The sequence below is a fragment of the Thunnus thynnus genome, chromosome 1 (assembly GCF_963924715.1).
Source record: "Thunnus thynnus chromosome 1, fThuThy2.1, whole genome shotgun sequence".
Lineage (NCBI taxonomy): Eukaryota > Metazoa > Chordata > Actinopteri > Scombriformes > Scombridae > Thunnus > Thunnus thynnus.
In genome coordinates, this window is record NC_089517.1 from 2,917,565 (window position 1) to 2,940,665 (window position 23,101).

Genomic DNA, 23,101 nt, shown 5'->3' on the forward strand with positions numbered 1-23,101 from the left:
CTTACAGTCTATGGTTCAGACTTTAGTTAAGTGGCAGATCATAACAAACTCGTCGGTCATTTTAGAAGGAAATTTAAAATAATGCTAACTTGTTGTTTAGGTTAAAATGATTTAGGATTGATTTAGGATGAAAAGGTCCAGCCTTAGAGGGGATTAGACCAAAAAGGAAGCAGATAATTAGCTAATTAGCTTCCAATTTTACAAGGTGTTACTTGTTAGTTACTACAACATGACTCACTGTCTGAGACGCCTAAAATAAAATCCTGGTGACAATCTCTGTCACATATCAGTCTGAGGCTGTCGGACGGTGAATTGTAGCGCTACGATGTAAATAGAAAAATGTAAATGAGAGCAAAATCACACAAACTACTTTTTCATCTCACCTCCATTGTTTTGGTTTGGGTGTGTCATGGACGTATTAAGGAGAACAAGTGTGTTTTAAACTTTATTAAAAAAAAACTGCACTCATGAAACGTCTCGTCGTCCAGAGTCGATTCTTCTGATTCATTGATTACATGCAGAAACCATCAGTTCATTGATTGATTGATTGTTCTGGCACAGTTCTTGGATTTATATCTTACCAAGAATTAAAATTATATCTCTTCATACGATTGAGTTTTAGGGTTAAAACCATAGACTGTATAAAAATATGGACGTAGTTACCGTGACGTCACTCGTTGGTTTCTGAAGAGCGGTTTTGAAGCTCAAAGTGAGCCGCTCCGGCCGTCGCCATCTTGGCAGTGCGTGATGCTGCCTAACTCCCAGCCAATCAAAAATGGGCAAAGAGGCGGGCCGAATGGCTGAAACAAGCCACCTAGCGGCTGGCGGACCTGTCACTCAAAGCAGCCATGTCCTTCATTATGCATAACTTTACAGCTTAATAAAATTTAAACGGGTAAGTTATAAAAAAATTCACCCCCCGTACAGTTGTCATGAAAGAGGAAAATTAGCTACAGAGACCAAAACCGTTGTTTGTACCAGACTGTAAACATGTTTATTTCTGCTGTAAAGTTGGGCATTTTAACATGAGGGTCTATGGGGATTGACTCACTTTTGGAGCCTCAAGTGGTCATTCAAGGAACTGCAGTTTTTGGCTTCATTTTACAGCCCCGGAGGTTGCCGCTTGGTTAAAACACATTTTGAGGCCCCTTCAGAAACAATAGGATTGTTGGATTCTTACTGTTCAAATTACACTCTCTCTTGTTTTAGTCTTCTTACACTCTGTTGGTCTGTCCCAACAATATGAAGCCATACATATTTCAGGCTTCTTAAACCTTTAAACCTTTTTGTCCCCTTTGACTGCATGCTCCATGCACACTTTACACACACAACACACAAACCTGAGAGTCCTGTTCATGCAGTTTAACAGTTGTTAGAATTTCCCACCAGAGCTAAGAGCGCGCTGTTAGACTCTGGCAGAGCGGCTGAAACAGGAGTTTATGTCACATCTTGTATGACACTGTGTGTGTGTGTATTGTACATCCTGAACCGACCGAGTGAGAACGATGCGTCATGTATTTGACCGCAGTTCAGTGAAGGAGGGGAAGAAGACCTCACGGTGAACCACACAGTTCAGTTAAGTGCAGAACTGGAATAAGGTCACGCTGAGGGCAAACAGACTGCATGTGTGACGTAAATTTAAAATACGACCACTTAAATTAGTGCTGCTGAGCTGTACCTCCTCCTTTACTTTACAGAACTGGGATTAAATACATTATTTATCATAACTGATAACAACACTCATCAATTACACTTTAAACAATCTCAAATCTGTCTCTGACTTTGTGTGTGTGTGTGTGTGTGTGTCAAACATGGCTGTCCATGCACACGAACACACGTGCACGTCTCCATCTCTTACCTCTGACCGTGCGTTGCCATGTCGATGGCTCGTCGTACGGGTACGGGGGATCCTCCCTCCGTGACGCTCAGCACCTCCATGGACTTCCTCTCCGGCCGCCGCTTGCCGTGACGGCTCAGCATGGGCGAGTCCACGCGCTTCCTGGGCGGGTCTGCTGAGCGGGGGTCAGGGTTCAAAGGTCAAAGAAAGGAGAACACAAGGACAGAAACTAGTCAGAACACCAAATAGGCCAAACGTCAACTTATCAGTATTTAAGTTTATTTTTTATCTTGATTAATGAATTTAATCTAGAAGGTTACGAGCTGAACAAAAGGTCGATGTAATACAGCAATACGGTTTGAAGGTGCAGTGACTTTATCCGCAATATCAGAGTCGATCCCGGCATCTTTTAAAAGATCGTATCAGTTTTGTCTTCCTCAGCCTGCTGCTGCTGCAGTGCTGCTCTCTTTTATAACAGCCTACAATGCAGCATTTCACTTCATATGACACTGAAAATTAGAGTGTGCGAGTGTGAAAAATTATTTCTGGGCACTTCGGTGAAAAAGAGTCTGAATTTTGACGTCCTGGTTGTCAAAACACTCAGGATTCAAGGACCTTTATTGTCATCTCACCACAGTTACATTTATACTTTTCAGTTCAAATATATAATCACATGACATTGCATATCTCTGGGCTGCAGCTGTTTCATATGAAATTCTGCTGAAATGCTGAAATGTTCTGCTGCTGTTTTAATGTAAGTATCAGATCGGACTCTGGATCTACAGATACCCAATATCAAAGGACATCCTTTATTTACTGGTTCTGTGTATTTTCTGGGAATGCTCGACAATCCCAGCCCCCCCTGAACTACCCAGTGAGTGCCTGTCACTTTGTGGAGGAGTTTTCTTTATATTTATTGGACAGGTGATCAACCAATGATGTGACTCATTCATACACTTGTTGCTGCAACAGTCACACTTAACATCATGTGTCAAAATGAGGAGTTCACCAACCCGAGGTCAGCAAATAGAAGATGTTCGACTGCTGTTTAAGTTTCTGTTTAAACCTCCCGCTGAACTGTAGTTGTTTATCAGCTCTACTAGCTGGAGGGAAATCCAGTCCTGATCCCCTGAGCTGCGTCGGAGGGTTTCTTGCTAAGCTAATATCTCTAACATCAGCTCGGCACAGTTCCTCACTGTGAACATCTTACACAAATCCAGCGGTGCTCTCATTGCGCCTCGTCTTGCTTGCTGTAGTTGGATAAACAGAGCTGAAATAAATACTAACTACATGCTAAAAACATGTGAACTACAGTTGTGCCATCACCCCAACTATTTTATTTCTACTTTACGGTTTCTTTTTGTCAAATGTTTCTTTCTGAAATTATAGGTGACATTTGGATTTAAATAGAAGTCAGAAAACAAGAAAACAACCAGTGGTGTTTTGAGCTAAATGCTAACTTCACCAGTGGTGGACTGTACGGAAAAACCAGAGCAGATGACGGCAGTAGTTTGGCGTTTCATTGGAAGACGATGAATCTCTGTATTTGTTGGAGTTCAGCTGGACCGGCTTACCGATCTCGCTGCGTGGCGGCAGGTTCTGGTCCTCGTGGCTGGGATATCTTTCTTTGCGGTCCAGGAGCAGGAAGTAGATCATCTTTTCCTGGTTGTCACTGGAGAGAGACGACAGTCAAGAGAGCTCGCCGTCAGCTGAGTGCACATTAGTTAAAAAGCGGGACAGTAAGATGCTCCATCATCACAAGACACATTAAATAGAAGAATTCATCAAACTGACAATTTGTCTGGCGTCTCATATATTTCTCTGCCCCTCCAGTCGCCGGCTCCACCCCCCCCCCCCCCCTCAATTAAGCCTTCTTTTGTTTTTGTTTTCCTCTGTGTGAGCTCTACTGTGTTGTGTGTAAAGTGCTTTATAAATAAAATTGAGTTGAGTTAATCTGCTTCCTCCTCCTCCTCCTCCTCCTCACTCACTCCTCAGACAGCAGGTCTTTGGTCAGTTTCTCCTTGTCCCTGAAGCAGCCCAGAGAGTGCATGCTCTCCAGGACGTCGGGGTCGATCTCCTCGGCTGCAGCCAGCGTCCTGATGGCCACCTTCCTGGGGACGGGCTGCTCCGGCTCCGGCTCGTTCTTCCCGGCTCTGCAATGCAAACACGAGACACGAACTCAGCAGCCAGAACCGGCATTGATCTCAGGGTTAAAGCAATATAATTTCCTCAGGGCACATGCAAATTTTTAGACTAAAGTTGCTAGCTAGCTTTTACTTTTTGATGTTTCTTGTAACAAAAACAAATGATTCCAAAAAGCAAGAGTTTCCGTCAAAGATTTAAGCATGTTTGGATGGAAAAGCCTCTAAAACAACAAGCTGCATAGCTCAAAACTGACTTCCTGATTGGTGTTAGACCTACGTTACATATGAGGTAACTGTTATCAGACAAGCACACAGAATACTGAAGGAACCACCACATGTTCTTTACTCTGGAGGCCTTCTAGAGCCTGTAAATGCAACATCAACCACCTCAAGCTTCTTTCTGAAGCTACACACTATTGCACAGTTGTTTATTTGTATGGGCTAGGATGTGTTCCCAGTGCAGTATGGTTTCATGTGCAATACTGAAGTTTAGTGAGTGCAATACTATTTAACTTGCTTTATTTAATTGGATATCTAATTTATAGATATTAACCTCCTTTGCACATCTAGTTTTCACCTTTTTATTCTTTTACACACAGGTTGTTGTATTTCATCATATTAGGAATACTGTTTACTCTATTTATTAATGGTAAATTGGGGATTTTATGTACCTGTATTTTTCTATATGCAGCTGGATCCAACACTAGAGCCCTTTCTCTTCAAGGATAATAAAATATATGTTATCTTAGACAGCAAACAAGTATAATAAGTTGAAAGAAAAGCAGGAGCTCTTCAGCAGCGTAAACTTTATTCCATAAGCTGATGTTCGGGTAATAATGTTCCTGCTCCGGAGCTTACAGTCACAGTGAAACGGGAAATTAGAGCGTCTTTAGCTTCAGTAATGTGACATATTTCTGAGTCAAACAGAACATGTGGGCGAGTTTTAGTTACGAGAGGGATTTAAATATAATCCTACAGATGTAATCACTCAAAAATGGGCGACAATGGTGCCATATGGAGCTGTATTTATATATATAATATATATAATAACTGTCAGACCTAATACTAGCTTGCCCTCAGGATTCTGTGTGCCGTTTGATAAAACACAACAAACAACCTGTCGTACTTCATACTGTACATCAGGGCTGCAAATTTAGAACAAATTTGCGATTAATGAAGTTATGTAAATGATGTGGAGTCTCTGGACGGCTGCCTGCTTCACCCGGACAGGTCAAGAAACACGAGCAGACAGGTTGGAAACAAACCTTCAGGTCTGTAGTTTCCTGTTTCTTTTAAATTTGAAGCCACTTTAACGAGGCGTGAAACAGCCCAAACTAAAACGCTACAGTCGCAGATGCTGTTACCGTCATCTCGGCTGATTTATTCTCACTTTTATATCATAAAAACATGAAAACATCTTTGAGTCAAACGTGAGGTTTTACACATATCCTACATGTTCCCATGTAGAATCCTTCTATCACAGGTGATCATCATCATGTAATTAACCAGAATAGAGCCACAAATAATTGATAACAAATGAAAATGTAATCAATTCATAAGTCAAAAGAAGAAGAGGAAGCAATTTTTGAAAATATAATTTACTAACACAACTAACACAACAAAGGTAAACAGTAAAATTATCACATAGACTGTGTTAGTTGTGTTACATAGACTGTCCAGTGTGAACATCAGTGATGAACTGTCTGATCATCTATTTGTGTTTCTTGACCCAGACGTCTTCGTAGTGACGTCACCAGATTACCTCAGCTTTTAACAACGTGACCATAAATAACAGAAATAATGGACAAAACCTGAATACAGAAATCTCATACTGTTAGTATCATACTGTTAGTAGACAGCAGTGGGGGGGGGGGATACGCAACATTTAATACAAAGACAAATATCAGTTGTCTAATGTTTTGCTTTAACCCAAAGTGTCATTTCAAACCAGTAAACAATAATCAATATTTTTTGCTTTTTGAAACCCCAGAAATAGTAAATCCCTCAGAGATCAGAGGTCCATTAGAAGCGATGGCGTGTCTTAGCTCTCACTCTAATGGACCTGCTTCTTCTCTGAGAGGTTTCCATCAGTATTTACTCTGCATTACCTGCTGGAACATGCACACAGACACTCAGGTGGATACTTACAGGTACCACGTATGCTTCTGGATCTGCTCTAACTGTAACACACATCACAAGAAAGAAACAAAACATTAATCACTCTCATTTATACGTGAAACAAACAAGCTGCACATCGTTATATTGCAGATGTTTTCAGTGTAAACGGCCTCATACGATCACTTGCTATGATTTCACTCATTTATAAAGACGCTGCAGACGTGTTCAAATAACTGCAGACAAAGACGTAAGTGAAAGCACATTATCTAACACACTCTGTTATATTTGTAATGTTTCTATTCTAAGCCAAAACAAATCCTTGGGCTGAGATGAAAAAGATTTGATGCAGAGAACAGTAGCTGCAGGGCCAGTCGTGGTGCAACTCTGCTATATTTAGCCTGAGCAGTCCCTGAAGCAGCAGCCCCTGTTGACTGTAACAATGCAAAGTGAGCACAAGTCTATCGGTGGGAGATGTTAGCTCTCTGTCCTGCAGCCCCGACGCGGTGTTGAGGTGAGGTGAGGCGGTGTACGAAGCTTACCGTGAGCCGCTTGGTCGCGTCCACTTCAATCATGCCGCGCAGAAGGTTCTGACAGTCCGGAGGGATGAAGTGAGGCATGTGGAAAACTCCCAGCTTCACCTTCTCCAACAGGTTCCTCAGGTTGTCGTCGTCGAAAGGCAGAGCACCCTGGAGAGACGAGAGAGGAGGAAACGTGTCACCAACACGTCTACTGAGCTTTTACATGTTTACTGTCTGGGCTGCAGAGCTTCTGGTACAATACGGTCAAGTTACATAGAAGAACACAACGTAACAACTTTGTTGAACATGTAACTCTCACAAACAAGACATGATTGAATATCCAGTATTCGCTGCCTAATGGTTTATTTATTTGACCTTTTATAGTTTTGAGTTGTAGTTATAAATTTGATAATTTACTGTATTAATAAAACAGGTGAACATTTGGATGAAAAACACAGAATCGTGACAATCAGGGGGACAATAAAACACAATTTACAGCAGAACTGTACGTAGTTTCACAGTTTATTTACTTGTGAGCGTTTGAGGGACAGCAGCTCTGGTGTTTTCTCTCCACTCTCTATCAGTATATTATGTTATAAGTATATTATATGTTGACCTCACCACCAGAGGACTCTGTTTACTGTAAACCGTTGACCTGTGTTGACCTTTGTCCCCTGGCAGCAGAAACACTACAATGATTCCTGAGAACATCAACTCTGAACTGAAAATCCATTTTACTCTTTCTAATAAATAAATGTTGGGTATTTTTCAGTAAAAGTCTGTAAAAACTGAAACCAAATAGTCTAATTTGTTCAGTTTTTACACTGGATTACCTACATTTAGTGTTTTGCGTCAGGATGTGTGTACAGGGTTATGATGTAGCTTAAACTGAAAAATATTAATTTACAAAGCTATAAAACACTTTTATGATACTTTTCTCTCTCTCAGTGATATTAAACTAAACTGATGTTGTTCATTTAGCACATTTTTTTAGAGATGATCCATCGCAAAATGATTGTGAGAGAACGTAAATCTGATTTTGTTGGATTTCTATTATGAAGTTAGAACTTGACGTCAAGTTTTATGTAACACAATTTTAAACTTGCTGATTGGATGTTTCTTGAAATGCATCTCAGTTCTCGTTAACTTCTACCTCAAAGTTTTTACGTCCACAGGTTTGTACCTTTTGACTTTTTATCAATCTTATCATCTTATTTATCAGTTTACTGCCGTAGAAGAGCTTCAACTGTGAGTCACCTGACGTTGTTTATGGCAACTCTATTGTGATTGGCTAGCTAGCATGTGAGCAGTCAGGACGCCAGCTACAGTACTTTACAACATTTAATAATAATGTTTAATCTTGTCATGGACGAAGTGACAAAGTGAAATTTCCAGCAGCCACCAAAATCATCTGACATCATCCACTGGAGACCAAACGGCAACGACCACGTCTTGTGGCTGAAGCCAATGCAGAGGTGTAATTATCTATTTCTTTCTTAATCTCTTTCATCTTATTACATTTTCACAATTTTTATGTCTCACTTGCATTATTGGCTTGTCAGTCATCTGTGAAGCACTTTGAATTACACAAACTTGTATGAAAGGTGCTCTACAAATAAATTTGATTGATTAATTGATGCCACCGATGGCCGCTAGACTCCCAACTGACTCTCATTCAACTTCTCTCTAGTCAACCTTTTTGTTTTGTTTTTTTCAATGAGTCATTACGGTCTCAATCTCTAAATTCAGACCCTCTAGTCGGATTATTGTCGCAATATTTCACCAAGTTTAATGTTATTAGATTAGGATACCTGCCCTGTTAGCACAATTTAGCTAAAGTAGCTAACGTTAGCCCAGGTGTGCAGCGCTCGGTGTTCCGCTAGTAAGCTAGCGTTAGCTTGGGTTCGAGGTAGCGGGGAGTGTTTCGAGAGCGTGAAAGGCAACACCAGCTCCAAACAGAAATGATAGCACTAACCAGAAGCTGCAACTTCTTCTGATTTGTTGTTGCAATCTGCTGTACAAATAAATTTGCCTTGCCTTTCCAGCTCCAATGAAAACTAATGATGTCACACCTCTCTACGTCCATCTTTATAAACAGGCTAAAATGAGGACTGTAATCTGGACAGTAGCTGTTGAGAGTTCTCACAACCCTCCTTCTGTCCTTGAAGGGCAGAATCAACAAGACTGAGAGATTTGGGAACACAACACAAGCATCCAGCCGCCCCTTTCAGCCGGCTGTACAGTCGATACACTGGCGCTGACGTCCTCCTGTTGTCATGTAAATGTCCTGTCAGGTGTTCACCGAGAGATAATCTGGGTTTTGACAGAGAGGCGGGACCGAAGGCAGTTTGTGAGAGATATCTGTCATCAGAGTTGGTGATGATGAAGCAGGTCTGTATCGCAGCCAGTCGGCTCTGCCTCTGTTCTCCAGCTGGGGAGCGCGCTCGGTGACCTGATGACTGATACCGTTTCCTCCCTCATTGAAAAGGAGCGGGATGGAGCCAGATGGCCACTGACACTGCGTCGGTAATCAAAACAACGCAGGTGGAGAGATTTATCTTCACATGATGACTGTGTCATGCGCTCCATCTTAATCAAGAGAAGAATGTGTGTGTGTGTGCACAAAGTGTTCAAACAAACAGTAATTGACTTGCTACTCTGACGTCTCACTTGTCACTGTCATATTATAGAGCTGCTGATATGAAAAGCCTATTTGTGTGATGGATTTTTGTATGTGACTGTGCTGCTGAGTGTGTTCGCTACACAGCTTTTGTCTCTGATTCACACAACTGAGCCATGGACAGATTTTAAATGTTTTGAAACCCACTAACCCTACTCTTATAATCTGACTAAAATACCAATTTACATTATAACCAACCAGCAGTGACTGGTGTTTTAGTGTCATTTTCACTTGACACTGCAGCTGCAGTAGCAGTTTGCAAGGAGCAGTTAACATTTTTCATGAAAATAGATTTTAAAAAGTTTAAAAAGTTTTGTACGACCATGCAAAAATATTCCATAAAAGTAAAATACAAAAGACTTACCAACAAAATTTATTTACTATTTACTGTTGGCTAGTTTCACTGACATCAATGTTTCTATATAAAATATTAATCTACAAAGTAACTTGTAACTCTACCTGTTGGATAAATGTAGTGGAGCAAAAAGCAAAAATATTTCCCTTAATTAACATAAAATGGAAATACTAATAAGGTACAGAAATATAGTAAAGCACAAGTACCTTTTGGGTATTTTTGACCTGCAGACTGGATTCGTCGCTGTTTTCTATTATAAACAATGAATTGTGTGTTTAATAGTTTATATTCTGCTTTGTGTTCCTCTCTGTAGTTGATGACCTTTCAGAGCTTGTTTGAACTACAGATGTACACATATATTTATCAAACTATCCAGATTTTGGCAGAAAGACGAACACATTGTGACAACTTAGTTGACAAAGGTGCATTATTGAGGGCGGGACAGCTTCATCTCCGCATTAATTTAATTTATAATGTGTTTTACATTTTTCATCGGTACAACATGTATTTTCCAGCATCCCATCTTTAATTCAACTTCACCTGATGTGAACCTCAGACTGGAGGAGTTACAAGAACAAGCTTAACAATCTGCAGCAAGACTTTTCATCACATAGAGCTTCCACTCTTTTCTTACAGAAGTGAAGTCTCTAATTTTCCCGACAGGAACAAAAACATTAAGAGGCAGAATCTTACATCATCTTTAATGGTGAACGTCAGTGTTTAAATAGTCTAAAGTTCCTGTAAAAAACGGTTAACCTTTGTTAACCTTTAATTCCTGTGATAAATTGCTGTTGTCAGGTAGTTTATATACGTTGAAACATTTCAGTGACCTTTTTTCGTCACCTTGAATATTCTGTTGTGAGCCTCAGCTTCATAAATGACGGGTTCATTCAGTGTAAATATTTGCCTCAGGAACAAACTAAATCAACCCCCCCGCTCCCCTTACACCTGCGACGCTGCATCAAACCAGCAGTGTGAACAGGTTTTACTGTGGCAGCATATTCTGAACTACAAATAGATGAATCACTCAGTCCAGTTAAATGTCCTGCAGCTGTGTGAAAAGATGTACTTCACACAAATTTAATTTATCATTTAGAGCCGACTGAAAATCTAGATAAGAACAAATTAAATGCAGGATTTAAACCTGGTAGCTTCACATATTGGGGTAAAGTCATTAACACAGTGAGAAACTGAATTCTGCCTACGTAGCTAATGTTATGCTAACATGTTTTTAGAGACATGAATATTTTTGCTCTTCTGCGAAGGTTCAATGACCATGAAACTATTTCACACTTTTGTTTCCTATTAAGTAGCTTTACAGTTGTTAATATCATCGTTTTCTACACTGCCAGAGAGGATTATATTCTATTTCAACTTGTTCCAGCTCTTTAATGAAAAAAAACATTCAGTGAAATACTCGTTGGTTACGGCTGCATACTTTAGGATGTCTTGTGCATCATTTTATACATATTTCTCCAGATTTCAGCCTCTGGATCTCCACCAGCATTTCAAAATAAGATGTGATCAAACTGGATTAGAAAGTTAAACGACTTGTTTAATAGGTACAGTATGTGATATTCTAGTCTACTAATTCACTATATTTGTAAATATTGACTATCCATCTATATTCTCATTGGAAAAAAAGGACAGTGTACAGTGTTTTATTTTGTTTTTCTTTTTTTGGGGGGGTTAACAGGCAGCTACACATTTCTCTGTTTTCTATTTCTCTGTTTAGCATCATCAGCTGTAGGCTAACCCATTGTCGCTAACTTTGGAGCTTCACTTTTCCAGCAGTTGAGGAAACAACAGAGGCAAACGCTATTGATTTGCGAATGAATGGATATTTGGCGTAATTTCTGACATTTAACAAAATTATTTATTGGCCTGGTGGGGGTACTCGTTGTACTATTGTACTATGATAGGGGAAACACTGGTGTATATTAAGTTTAAATGTCGATTTTCCCTTTTAAGGTTAATTAAAACAAAACAAAACATGTTTGGGCTATTAAATCATGTGCTCTGAATGTGGAGAATTCTATCAAACTATAAATGTTGTCAGCAATGCAAATACAGGCTCCATATCAAAATCAAATTAAATTTTATTATCCAAAAGAGGAAATAATTTCAGAGGTACATAAAGGAGAGAAAACAGCACAAAAAGGTAGAAGATGAAAAGAACTTCCTCCAAAATAATTTTCCATTTTTGGATAATAAAGTTAAACACTTAACCACTGCTGCAAAGTTGACTCTGAGACCAAAGACCAAAGGACCTAAGAGGGAAAAACAGTTTACCGTACATCACAAACTGGTGCGATGGCGAGTTCGACTCTGTGTCGCTCTGTATCGTGTTAATAAGAAGACTAAAGGTGCTACTGAGCTAGCATGACACAAGAGGATGCCTACTAAGACTAATCAATTCAGTAATTTATACACATAAATCTAATGGGACAAGTGTCGTCTTCGATTTGAGCCATTGACTGCGGTTCTGTGATGTATACATGAGAAGTTATTAAGCATTAAACAGACAGAAATGGGCCCAAGACTGCTTCTGCAGAATCAAGGTTAAGGAAGAAGGTCACTTTATTCTCTGCAGTTTCGGTGCAGCAGCAGACGTCACTCACCACTAAAAGTGCAAACAGGATGACTCCACAGCTCCACGCATCTGCTTTCCTCCCATCATACTTCTCTCCCTGGTAGAGACAGAAAAGAGAGAAAGACGGAGATGAGACTTACATCATAAACTCCAGCAGAACTGTGTGCGACACTCATTCAGAGGCTGTTTCCCAAAACCGCACATCACCCTGACTGCTCTGAGCCCCGACGCCTTATTTAATGGAAAAATCCACCCATATGTGGGTATATATGTGTAACATCAGCAATTTGTGATGCTGACTGCACTGCAGGAGTTATTTTGGGATGAAGTGTTTGAATTTTCTTTTTCAGGAGCACTGCATCGTCTGCTACATGTCAGTTAGAAACTTCCTGTCGTTCCCTAAATCCTAGTGTTACATTTATTTTGAAAATCTATTATATCTAATTAATTTTAATTTGAAATTTATTTTAGTCTCAGATTTATATTGTCTCGCTTACTGCTGGAATATTTATTAGTTTACAACATTTCTGTCTGTCTGACCTTCGTCATGAGCAAACATAACAACACTTAGAAGCTGCTTCAATCAACAGAAGTTAATTTAATTGATGAGCAGAAACATCATCATCATCCAGGTTATTAAGTGAAGAAAACACAGCGAAGACTAGAAGATTTGTAATGAAGAAATTGACAACAAGTAAATGAAGGACAAACATACTGTTGTATCATGAATCTTATAATGTTTTCATACATATTGCAGCAAAAAACCCCAAACTGTGTAGTGATGCTCGTCCGTGTACCTGATGAAGGTCGGACAGACTGAATCGCTGTAAACTAAAAAAACATTCCAGCAGTGAGCAACACAGTTTGTGGGAGTTTTTCCTCATTTTTATTCAAGTCGTGTTTTCCGCCAACGCAGCTGTCGCACATTCAGGTGCACAGAGACTTTTTTCAATAAGTCTCAGATTTATATGAAAATAAATTTTTAAATATCTGTTTAAAATCTTTGAAAACGTCACATGATACAAGCCCTCTTTCAGGCAGGTTATATAACCAAATATATACTGAATAAAGCAAACCTGCGTAGTCAAGCTTTTTATGTATGTGTGTGATTGATTGAAATTCTTTATTGACAATATAAAAGATATAAGACACATATAAATAAATAAATAATATAAGCACAGTAGTTGCCAAAAGGATAAAACACAACAAAGCCCAGGAGCTTATTTCCATTGTGTTCCTTTGTGCGTATGAAAGAGAAGAAGAAACAGGGAGCAAGTACATAATTAAACATCTGTCGTCATGACAAACAACGTCCCCATCAAAGCTAAAAGGTTGGGCCTGTTTTCCACAGGAATAAGAGAAAATATGGAAACAAAATGGACGGCTACATCCAAAAAAGCAGATTTTTAAAGTGTGTATGAAGTGTATTTCCACCCAGTGAAGGGGGAAGGCGGCTGAGACCAGAACAGAGATGGCAGTGAATGCAGAGAGGATGGAGCAGTGATGTAAGAGCCATTCTGCAGAGAACAGCTGGAGCTGCCATTACTGTATAAAAGAAAGGAACACAGAGAGACCAACAGAGAGAGCACTTACCCTGATAACCTCTGGGCAGGCGTAGTGCGGAGATCTGTAAGAGAGGCAAAGAGGCGGTTATGCTGGAGTCACAGTGGTCCAAACATGACATCACACAACAGTACACACTCAGCGGGAACACAGCCAGCAGCCACAAGAATAAGTGATCAGGTGAACTTCTAAAATCACGCTCTCTGAAGGAAACCACTTTACCAAAAGTTCATGAAAATAAGGAACACTTTTATTGTCTGATGTTGATTATTTATTTTTTGCTAGCTAAGTGAGTGTTACATAACATGACATGAAATGGCCTGAAGATTCCTGAGATGATGGCTCATCCTGTTGGATAACATATGACAGCATCCAACACTGTTCCCACCATGACACTTTAGATTCAAAGAGCAATGGTGGTATGTAGTACTAAAGTACATAAAGTACTCAGTACTTTATGTAAAGGACAAAACGCTGCTGTGTGTTTTCCTGCAAGCTTTAGTTGCTTAAACTCCAACGGAAGGTGTCTGTGTTTGATTGACAGCAGCTGGAGGGACGTGTCGGTGCCTGTGTTTGATTGACAGCAGCTGGAGGGACGTGTTGGTGTCTGTGTTTGATTGACAGCAGCTGGAGGGACGTGTCGGTGTCTGTGTTTGATTGACAGCAGCTGGAGGGACGTGTCGGTGTCTGTGTTTGATTGACAGTAGCTGGAGGGGCGTGTCGGTGTCTGTGTTTGATTGATAGCAGCTGGAGGGGTGTGTTGGTGTCTGTGTTTGATTGACAGCAGCTGGAGGGGTGTGTCGGTGTCTGTGTTTGATTGATAGCAGCTGGAGGGGCGTGTCGGTGTCTGTGTTTGATTGACACCAGCTGGAGGGACGTGTCGGTGTCTGTGTTTGATTGACAGCAGCTGGCGGGACGTGTCGGTGTCTGTGTTTGATTGATAGCAGCTGGAGGGACATGGCGGTGTCTGTGTTTGATTGACAACAGCTGGAGGGACGTGTTGGTGTCTGTGTTTGATTGACAGCAGCTGGAGGGGCGTGTCGGTGTCTGTGTTTGATTGACAGCAGCTGGAGGGACATGTCAGTGTCTGTGTTTGATTGACAGCAGCTGGAGGGACGTGTCGGTGTCTGTGTTTGATTGACAGCAGCTGGAGGGACGTGTCGGTGTCTGTGTTTGATTGACAGCAGCTAAGGTGCGGGACAAGACGTGTGTTCATGTTTGTAAGTTAGGTAAGAAGGAGACTTTAGCAGGAAAGCTAACGTGGGTTGTTGTTCAGAGTCTGTGGCTCGTGTGTTGTGTAGCAGGATGCAATCAGGCTCAGTGTGACCGTCTGCTCTGTCTATGAGAGGATGACACGTTATCGCTTTATTCAAAGATTAGATTTTTGTGTTTTGAAATAAGGACTAAGCAGATGATGGAGTGATAATCAAACAGTGGATCTTCATGAAACCAAAGCATTTAAAATATAAATTTCTCCCTTTTAGTTTCTGATCTTTTCTCAGAGAACACAGGACAAGTGATTTACACAGCAGATATGTTGCTGTACGAGACCAAAAAAACAGTTTAATTTCAATTGGACTTTAACAACAAATACTTTTTTGTAAACATTTTTAAATGCACATTTTTTTAGTTTTTAGATTTATTCAGGCAGCCATTGGTTTCCACTAATTTCCATTTGGTCTTAAAATGAGTAAGTGAAGGGAATTAACTTTCACTCAAGTACTGCACCTAAAGAATAAGGCTGGTCAATATTTCTATTACTGTCACCAAATCTCATGTGCAGAGCAAACCAACAATGAACTGATCTATTGTATTGTATTGAATTATTGTGTGTGTATCAAAGTCTGATATATCTTATTCCTCCCAAAAACTATTAAAAACAGCTCAGTGAGCCACACCGCTGCACCGGGTGACATGTTCCTCTGTTGCCATGAACACACACACACAGCGTATAAAAGGACAGAAGTCCCCGTGCACAGCCAGTATTTTCAGTCAGGTGCTGGTCGGTTACAGGAACATATAAGGTGAAAATCAAAATTAACCACCGCACACTGTAATGACTTTACTGTGACTTTATTAAGAGCGAACAATGCGTTTCGCCTGTAGCTTCTTCAGGTTTACTCAGATCACATCGTAGTTTACTGTGATTCAATCCCACACACACTGTCCAGCTGCCAGAAACAATCACTAAAGAATCAAACGTGGATTCATCCACCGCTGAAAATAGTCCCAAACAAATGCATCTCTCATTTGTTTGTTAAAAACTAAAATCAGTTGTTGGCTGTATGAGGGAGCAATGAAACAATATGTTTGTGACCCGTTCTTAAACATCTGATAGTGAAGAATAGTTTAGTTTTGCTGTCGGATTTGGAGACTTTCATGTCTTAGATCAGTCGAGACAGAAGGAAATAAAGAGGAACAGAAGGAATAAATGAGGAAATGAGGACTGTGGTTAAAGTGAAGTTAGTAACTTCTTTTGCACACGTTGGGAACAGTAAGATGTCTCTGATGTGCTCAACATCTCTGTCTGCTGAAGTCTGGTCATCCTCCGTGTGGATTCATCATAACAAACGAAGCGGAGAGAACGACTCCTCTAACAGTGTTTCCATCTCTGCGCTACGCAAACACAACTCTTAGCGGAAACTCACACCCCATCATCGCCGACATCACACTTAGTTATGCTAATGCATGTAAAAACCAGTCAGTCTGAACGACTCAAACACAGACGTGTCAAAATACACTAACTGCAATCTAATTACACCAGAACAAATTTTCCATCCTTCCTGCTCGAGGCGACATGTTCATATCCGTGGCTGAGTGACATTTAATAATTCCCTTAAAGTCATATGAAGTGGAGGATTCGTCTGACTTGTTACTCATGCGAGATATTTACAGGATCCATCAACAGTTCTCCATAAAAAACAGTCTGTATCGCTGACGTACGGAAGAATAATCCTGACATGGATGCAGCTTTTCATTCCTGTTATGATGCATCAGCATGTCTGAGGAGACTGTCAATAAGAGTCTGTATGCAGTTATATATTTATTACTCCCAATAAGCATGCTTATTCTAATTGGCAGTTCAAAAGACATATGGTTCTCTACGTTAAAAATCGGCTAAATTTGAGCTCATTAAGGACCAGATAAACCCACTAGAGGGCAAAAAATTAAATGTGGGCCCCTAAAGACTCTAAACGCTCTGTTGAATTAATGTTGACATGGCTGGTTTCTTAAAATAATTTAAGGAAGTGTTTTAATTGCCTTGCTTGCCTTTCTCAAAAAAGTATTTAAAAGCACATGTATATGTAAAATCTGCTCACACGGCTTCCCTTAAAAAAGTTTAATGTGAGCTTCAAAAAGAACATTAACTGAAATTAAAGTGAACTGAATTTTAATAACTTAAAGAGAATTAATAAAACTGTTTTGCTTCACTTTGACAGTTGAGTGCCTGGATTGTTTGAATCACAATTGGGACTAATGAGTAACTGTAGGCTGAACATTTTGCTCAGTAACTCCATGTTCTCTCTCTCTCTCTCTCTCCTTTGCTTTGTGCAGCGTTTCTGAGCCTGAGGAGGAGTCGGGTTTTAGCTTTTCCACATGACTGACTCCGTGAGAAACTGGTTGGCCTGCGGTTAGCTGTGTTGAGTGGGAAACGTCGGCCCAGCCTGTGTCCCCTGTAGAGCTTTCAAAAGCCTGCGGAAAAAAAACAAACTCACAAATTGAAAGATTTCTACTGTTTCCAGAGCCGCAGCGTCTTTACACGACAGCTCGAATCAACCAGACACATCTCACTAAAGATGGGCTCGGGTTAGTCTTAAAGCTCCACTTAATCAGATGACTACTTCTGATGTGAAAGAGGTTGTCTGTACTAACGAGTCCACAGTGGATTCTCACCAATTCTATGGAGTCTTTTAGCCTCTTTAGCTCGTTGTTTTGGTTTTAGAGCACATTTGTCATTAGGTCACTCTCAGCGCTCTCATAGCATCGTTTTCAGCAGCTGTTTTCAGAGAAAAGGCTCTAAAAAGCCACTGTACACTACCTGCTCAGCACCAAACGGCAAACAGACACAGTTAGCTGTAGACTAGCTGGTGAACATAGTGGAGCATTTAGCAGCTAAAGAGCCAGATATTTCCCTCAGGAGTTGGTAGAGAGTAAATACAGAGCTAAAAGAGAGTGAATATTGGACTTACATTCACCAGGTGGACAGAAACACGACTCCACATGAATGATAATGTTGGTTCAGTACCTTTACTTTGTTTCCTTTAAGATTCCTTCTGCAATACTTGCACAGCACACAGAATCAGTAAAAACTCTCCTACCATCCAGATTTTGTTCCATAATTAACAGACAAGTCTGGGAGAGGAAACCTGCACCATTTTTGTTATGACTCAACTCAATAAACCTGGAAGAAAACTAATTCTTGATGCTGAATACACCAAATATATGGATCATTGTCAATGGCTGAGAAAACCTGCAATCAACACTGCATCAAGTAATATCTCGGTGCCATTTCTAACAACATCAAGCCTGTGGTAAATAAAAAAAAACAAAAAAACTTTCAATGTTGAAAATCATATCAGCAAGCTCAACCAGTCCTGTTTATATAACATCTCAAACATTTATTTGCCCAGTTTAAAGTTTTAAAGATGCAGAAGTTGTTTTACAGGCCTTTATCTTCTCGTCACTGGAAGACTCTTCTAACAGGTGAAAACCAGAAATCACTCAACAGGCTCCAACTAATAATGCTGCTGCTGCTGGACTTAAAACCAGGAAAAGTGAACATATTACTTCACTTCACTGGCTGCCTATTTTACTTTTAAAGGCAGCTCACAGCCAGGATCCAGATTATATCTTAGAGTTGTTCTTCCCTCACTAACAGACGAGAACCTGCTGGCTCTTCTCGTTCCTAGATTTAAGACTAGAGGGGTTCAGGTCTTTGCTATCAGGGCACCTGAACTCTGGATCGACCTGCCCGAGAAGCTCAGACTCAACAAATTATTATTTTCTTTTAAATCACTTCTTACTGCTCATTTTTTATCAGTCAGCCTATAAAAAGAAACTGGTGTCTCTTTAATGTGTTGACATTTTAAACACTTTGTAACACTGGTTTTGAAAATACAAATACATTTTATTAGTATTATTATTATCATTATTGACCCAACAAGTCATCATTTATTCAAAGTTACGAGCACATGAACAAGAATTCTTGCTGTTTCTGAATAAAACATGGAGTAAAAGGTCTCAGACGGTTGTGAGCTGCAGCGTTTTGTGTGAAGAAGGTCGACTCAAAGACGGGATGAGTTCAGGTCTGAGAAAACATTTAAAGATAAAGGACGCAGGATGGAGCCGGAGCAGAAACGTTAAAGAAATAATAGAAAAATCCTTAACAATATATTTCCAAAGACCTGGGACTGAGATCTGACCTTCAGGGTTAATGGTTTGAAACACTCACCCACAGCTGGTCTCCAGCAGACTGTCCCCGACCTGCAGAGACGCCATGCCAAAGTCTGCTATCCTGATGTTGTTCTTCTCGTCTAACAACAAGTTCTCAGGCTTCAGATCTCTGTGGCTGCGGGACGACAAGAACAAGACGGATTTATTTATGAGGCACATTTGACAACGACAGCGACCAAAGTTAAGATGAAGTTAAAACAGCTGTATCATGATATTAAAAATTAAAGGGAATCAAAGGCGATTTATAAAGAAGAACAGGACAAGAAACACAGAAACCTGTTAACTGACAACCAGTACAGCAGATAAAGCCTGACGCTAGTCCTCATTGGTTCGTCCAGAAAAAAACACACACGGTGTAGAATAAATCTGTATCTTCAAAGCCAAAACACTTGATATCTAATGCTGAGAGTCAGAAGCAGAACTTCTTTTGATGTGCAATTGCTCTTAGATATACAGTGTTGAGGAACTAAAGGTGCTCTCAGAGATGAAAAGAGATCAAGAGGATCTGGACCCTCTGAAGTCGCCCCGAGTCTCAGCTGATGAGGAAGGAAGGAGGCTGAGGAGAAGGAGGAGGAGGAGGTAGGTGTGTAGGTGGAAACCTGTTGTTCCATCATCACAACACAGCAAAACACTCCGTTGCTTCTAGGAATATGATTTTATACAGAAATAAACTACAATAGATGCTTTTGAATTTCCTCCATTTACAGGTTTTACGGCATCGTCACCATGTTTCAGGCAGACGTGAGTGTCGTATATCGTTTTGTTTTTCAAGACACTGTTCAGAGACGCATGTGAGTAGAACTTTTTATGGAAAAATGTACCATGAAACATTGAGATTGACATTAAGTGATATGAATTTTGATGCAAATTGTGTCTCTCAGGCGAGGAGGGTTCAATCATTTTCTTTCTACAGTGATTCATTTGACACTGGGGGGAATATTTACTATACAGCTGTCAGGGATGCAAAAATCTTGGCTTTAGCATATTTACTAGAGATCTGAGGCCTGCTGACAGTTCATCTGAATGTGACACATGACGTTGGGCTGTTTTAACGCATGTTGTGCATCTCAGGGAAGCGATGGAGCGTGACAAAAGTGTTTTTCCTGCTGCTGAACTTGGAATATTGGTTGAAGAGGAAAAATGCTTTTGGAACTGCAGACGTGCGTTTATCCCACGAGAAGGGGGAGGAAGGACTATATGTGAGAACTGCACACGTTAATTTAAAAAAAAAAGGATAAAAAGTCATCATCTGTGTATGAGATAAAGACGAAGGTGAGCGTTGTAGGAGTAAAACAAACCATATGGAGTGGCTGTGGCAGAAGTCCAGGGCTGAGATGATCTGTCTGAAGAACTTCCTGGCCTCTTTGGGCGTTAACCGGCCCTTCTTCACCAGGTAGTCGAAAAGCTCCCCACCAGACACATGTTCTAGCACCAGGTACCTGCACGAGAGCAAAGCGGGAAACAGGTCACACTTTAGTATCAGCAGTCAAATGTTTCCCCCTTTATTAAAGAAAATCATCTCTAAAAGTCCCTGAGAAGTTACCATTTTGATATTTTATGATGTCATCTCATGTTGAATGCAAACTGTGAATCAGCAGAGTAACAAGTGACTCCAACTATCAGATAAATGAAGTCATGGATGAAGATGATGAAGCTGTCACGTTGTTTGTAGTTATTTTGAGTCTCTCTGTAGTTATTTTCCATTTCTTTCTCAATTATAGTGAAGAAAAGCAGACAGACTTCTAAAATGGAAAGTACCAGTACCTCGAAATTGTACTGCACCTAAATATACTTATGAGTACTTTCCACCTTCACAGAGATTAAACAGATTCATCAAAGGATATCTCACAATGAAAGAGGCATTAATGATATAACTGAGTCATAAACTACACAGTATTTTGTTGCAACATGGTGAAGTCACAACAGTACATCCATGCATGATGTAAATCCCTGAGAAAATCCTCCATCTGTGTCGGTTTGTGTGCTCGTGGTTTAAAATCGTTGTATCCGTCTCCTCCGTTCATTTGTCTTGGAGACAACGTTGATCCTCGTCCCCCAAGCGTCGAGATCCGGGCTCCCGTCGTCCTCCGCGGCCTGATTTATTAGCAGATTAAAGGATCCGCTCAAGCGTTTACCTGTCGGAGCTATTTAAATTAGAAAACGTGTGTGTGTGAAATGTTCTATGGAAGAAAAAAAAAAAAAACTGTTTGCATCCATGATGACCATCCGTCCCTGTCCTCGCAACATTAAGAAAACAAATTCCTGCTCCGTTTGACAGCTGCGCCTTTTTATCAATTATCGAGCGCCGCATTAAGCCGTTGCCATCGGAGCGCAGCCGCCCGCATGCCGTAGATTAATGTATACAATAAAACACGGATATACATTAAAGCTCCGCAGTCACAGGAGGAAGGTTACACCGAGAGGAGACCAATGAAACATTTAATGCTTTCATAAAATCCCAGAACACAAACTCCTGCTGCAAAGGAAGACGCTCAGGTTAGTGTTAAATAGTTCTGCAGTGCTGTCGACGGCCGTGAGATTCATTTACTAATGAACTTTAAGATTTTATTACACCGTCGGCATTTAAAGGTGAACTCAACTTTGAATTATCTTCACAAAATATAAACTTTATAGGTTGTAACTTTCCACTTTTCACAAGAGGATAAAACTGTTTCTGGACATATTTGTGTCTGACCATCAAGCCTCTGACTGATAAGTGAGCTGCTGTTGCTAGGAGACGCACTGTCAACATCCATAGTGCACAACTGACTGGAGAACATAAACCTCATTCTAAATATCAGCATTAGAACAGAACAGAACTAATATCGATGCTGATTCAATATTGCTGTTTTCTCGCTGCCATCGACAAACTTCATTTCCCATCAGCCTCAGACTTAAACATCACGGCTGGACGGACGCAATGAGACGAGTGTCTGTGGTTAGTTCAGAGATGTCGGTGGTGACAGCAGGACAGAGAAGAACAAACACAGCAGAGATCACAACTAGAAAGTTGATCAACTGTATGTTGCTTATATGCTGCTGCGCTGATTAACTTTCATTGTTTAACATGATTAAAGTCACAAAAGATTCAGCGAATGTAGAGGAGCTAAAATGTAATTTTCCTCTTGATAACAGAATTTGTCGTTTGTTTAAACAGCTACTGTATGTGTGTGTTCTTATACCACTGCACTGTCTGCATATGAGCACTAAGTGATATCAGCTACTTTACTTTAATCAAAATGTTTTATTAACTTTTAAGTATCAAATTAAAAAAAAAAAACAAACCTGCAGCCCACAACAAATGTAAACCAGTCATGTAACTCTTAATACATTTCCTGCATATTAAATCTGCATATTAAAAGGCAAATATCCAGATGATAAAAGTTGAATCTTTGTTTGTGATGATGTTGTTACTTACAGGTATTTCTTGTTTTCGTAGACGTCGTGCAGCTTTAAAACGTGAGGATGTTCTATGAGTTTCAGGATGGCTATCTCCCGCTCCACCTGCACACAAACACACCAGACCAGCAGGTTAAAGATGATCCTCCTCATTTACACACACACACACACACACACACACACACACACGCAGCTTGTATTTGCTGTATTAATCACAGCGAGCAGCCTTGAGGTGTTTTCACACTCAAACTTTTAACCTCTGGATTCGGTTCACTGATAAAACTCAACAAACCTGTTTTTTTTTTAGAGGTTGTTGTGTTTTAGACACTTCGAGTTTCACACAAATACATGTATGTTTCAGCAACATCCACATCTCTTTCATCAATAATCAAAAGAATAAAAACATGAAATCACTTTTGGTGACGGCAAAATGAAAACTG

The 23,101-nt window shown here is 40.2% G+C and overlaps 1 protein-coding gene across 13 annotated transcripts in view; it reads right to left on the reverse strand.

Moving 5' to 3' along the window:
• The window catches only part of LOC137184574 (serine/threonine-protein kinase BRSK2-like), a 140,651-nt gene that overhangs the window by 27,327 nt on the left and 90,223 nt on the right, over window positions 1-23,101 (reverse strand). For 8 of the 13 annotated variants that reach the window (XM_067593168.1, XM_067592573.1, XM_067593001.1 and 5 more), the window contains exons 3-12: window positions 22,681-22,766; window positions 20,561-20,701; window positions 19,261-19,377; window positions 13,839-13,872; window positions 12,274-12,342; window positions 6,639-6,785; window positions 6,130-6,161; window positions 3,826-3,990; window positions 3,412-3,509; window positions 1,859-2,012 (exon numbers count right to left, since the gene is read on the reverse strand). In XM_067593168.1, the coding sequence (XP_067449269.1) occupies window positions 1,859-2,012; window positions 3,412-3,509; window positions 3,826-3,990; window positions 6,130-6,161; window positions 6,639-6,785; window positions 12,274-12,342; window positions 13,839-13,872; window positions 19,261-19,377; window positions 20,561-20,701; window positions 22,681-22,766 (1,043 nt within the window). The remainder of the gene's footprint in view (window positions 1-1,858; window positions 2,013-3,411; window positions 3,510-3,825; window positions 3,991-6,129; window positions 6,162-6,638; window positions 6,786-12,273; window positions 12,343-13,838; window positions 13,873-19,260; window positions 19,378-20,560; window positions 20,702-22,680; window positions 22,767-23,101) is intronic. The other 5 variants (XM_067593250.1, XM_067592657.1, XM_067593085.1 and 2 more) reach the window with 1 other exon arrangement.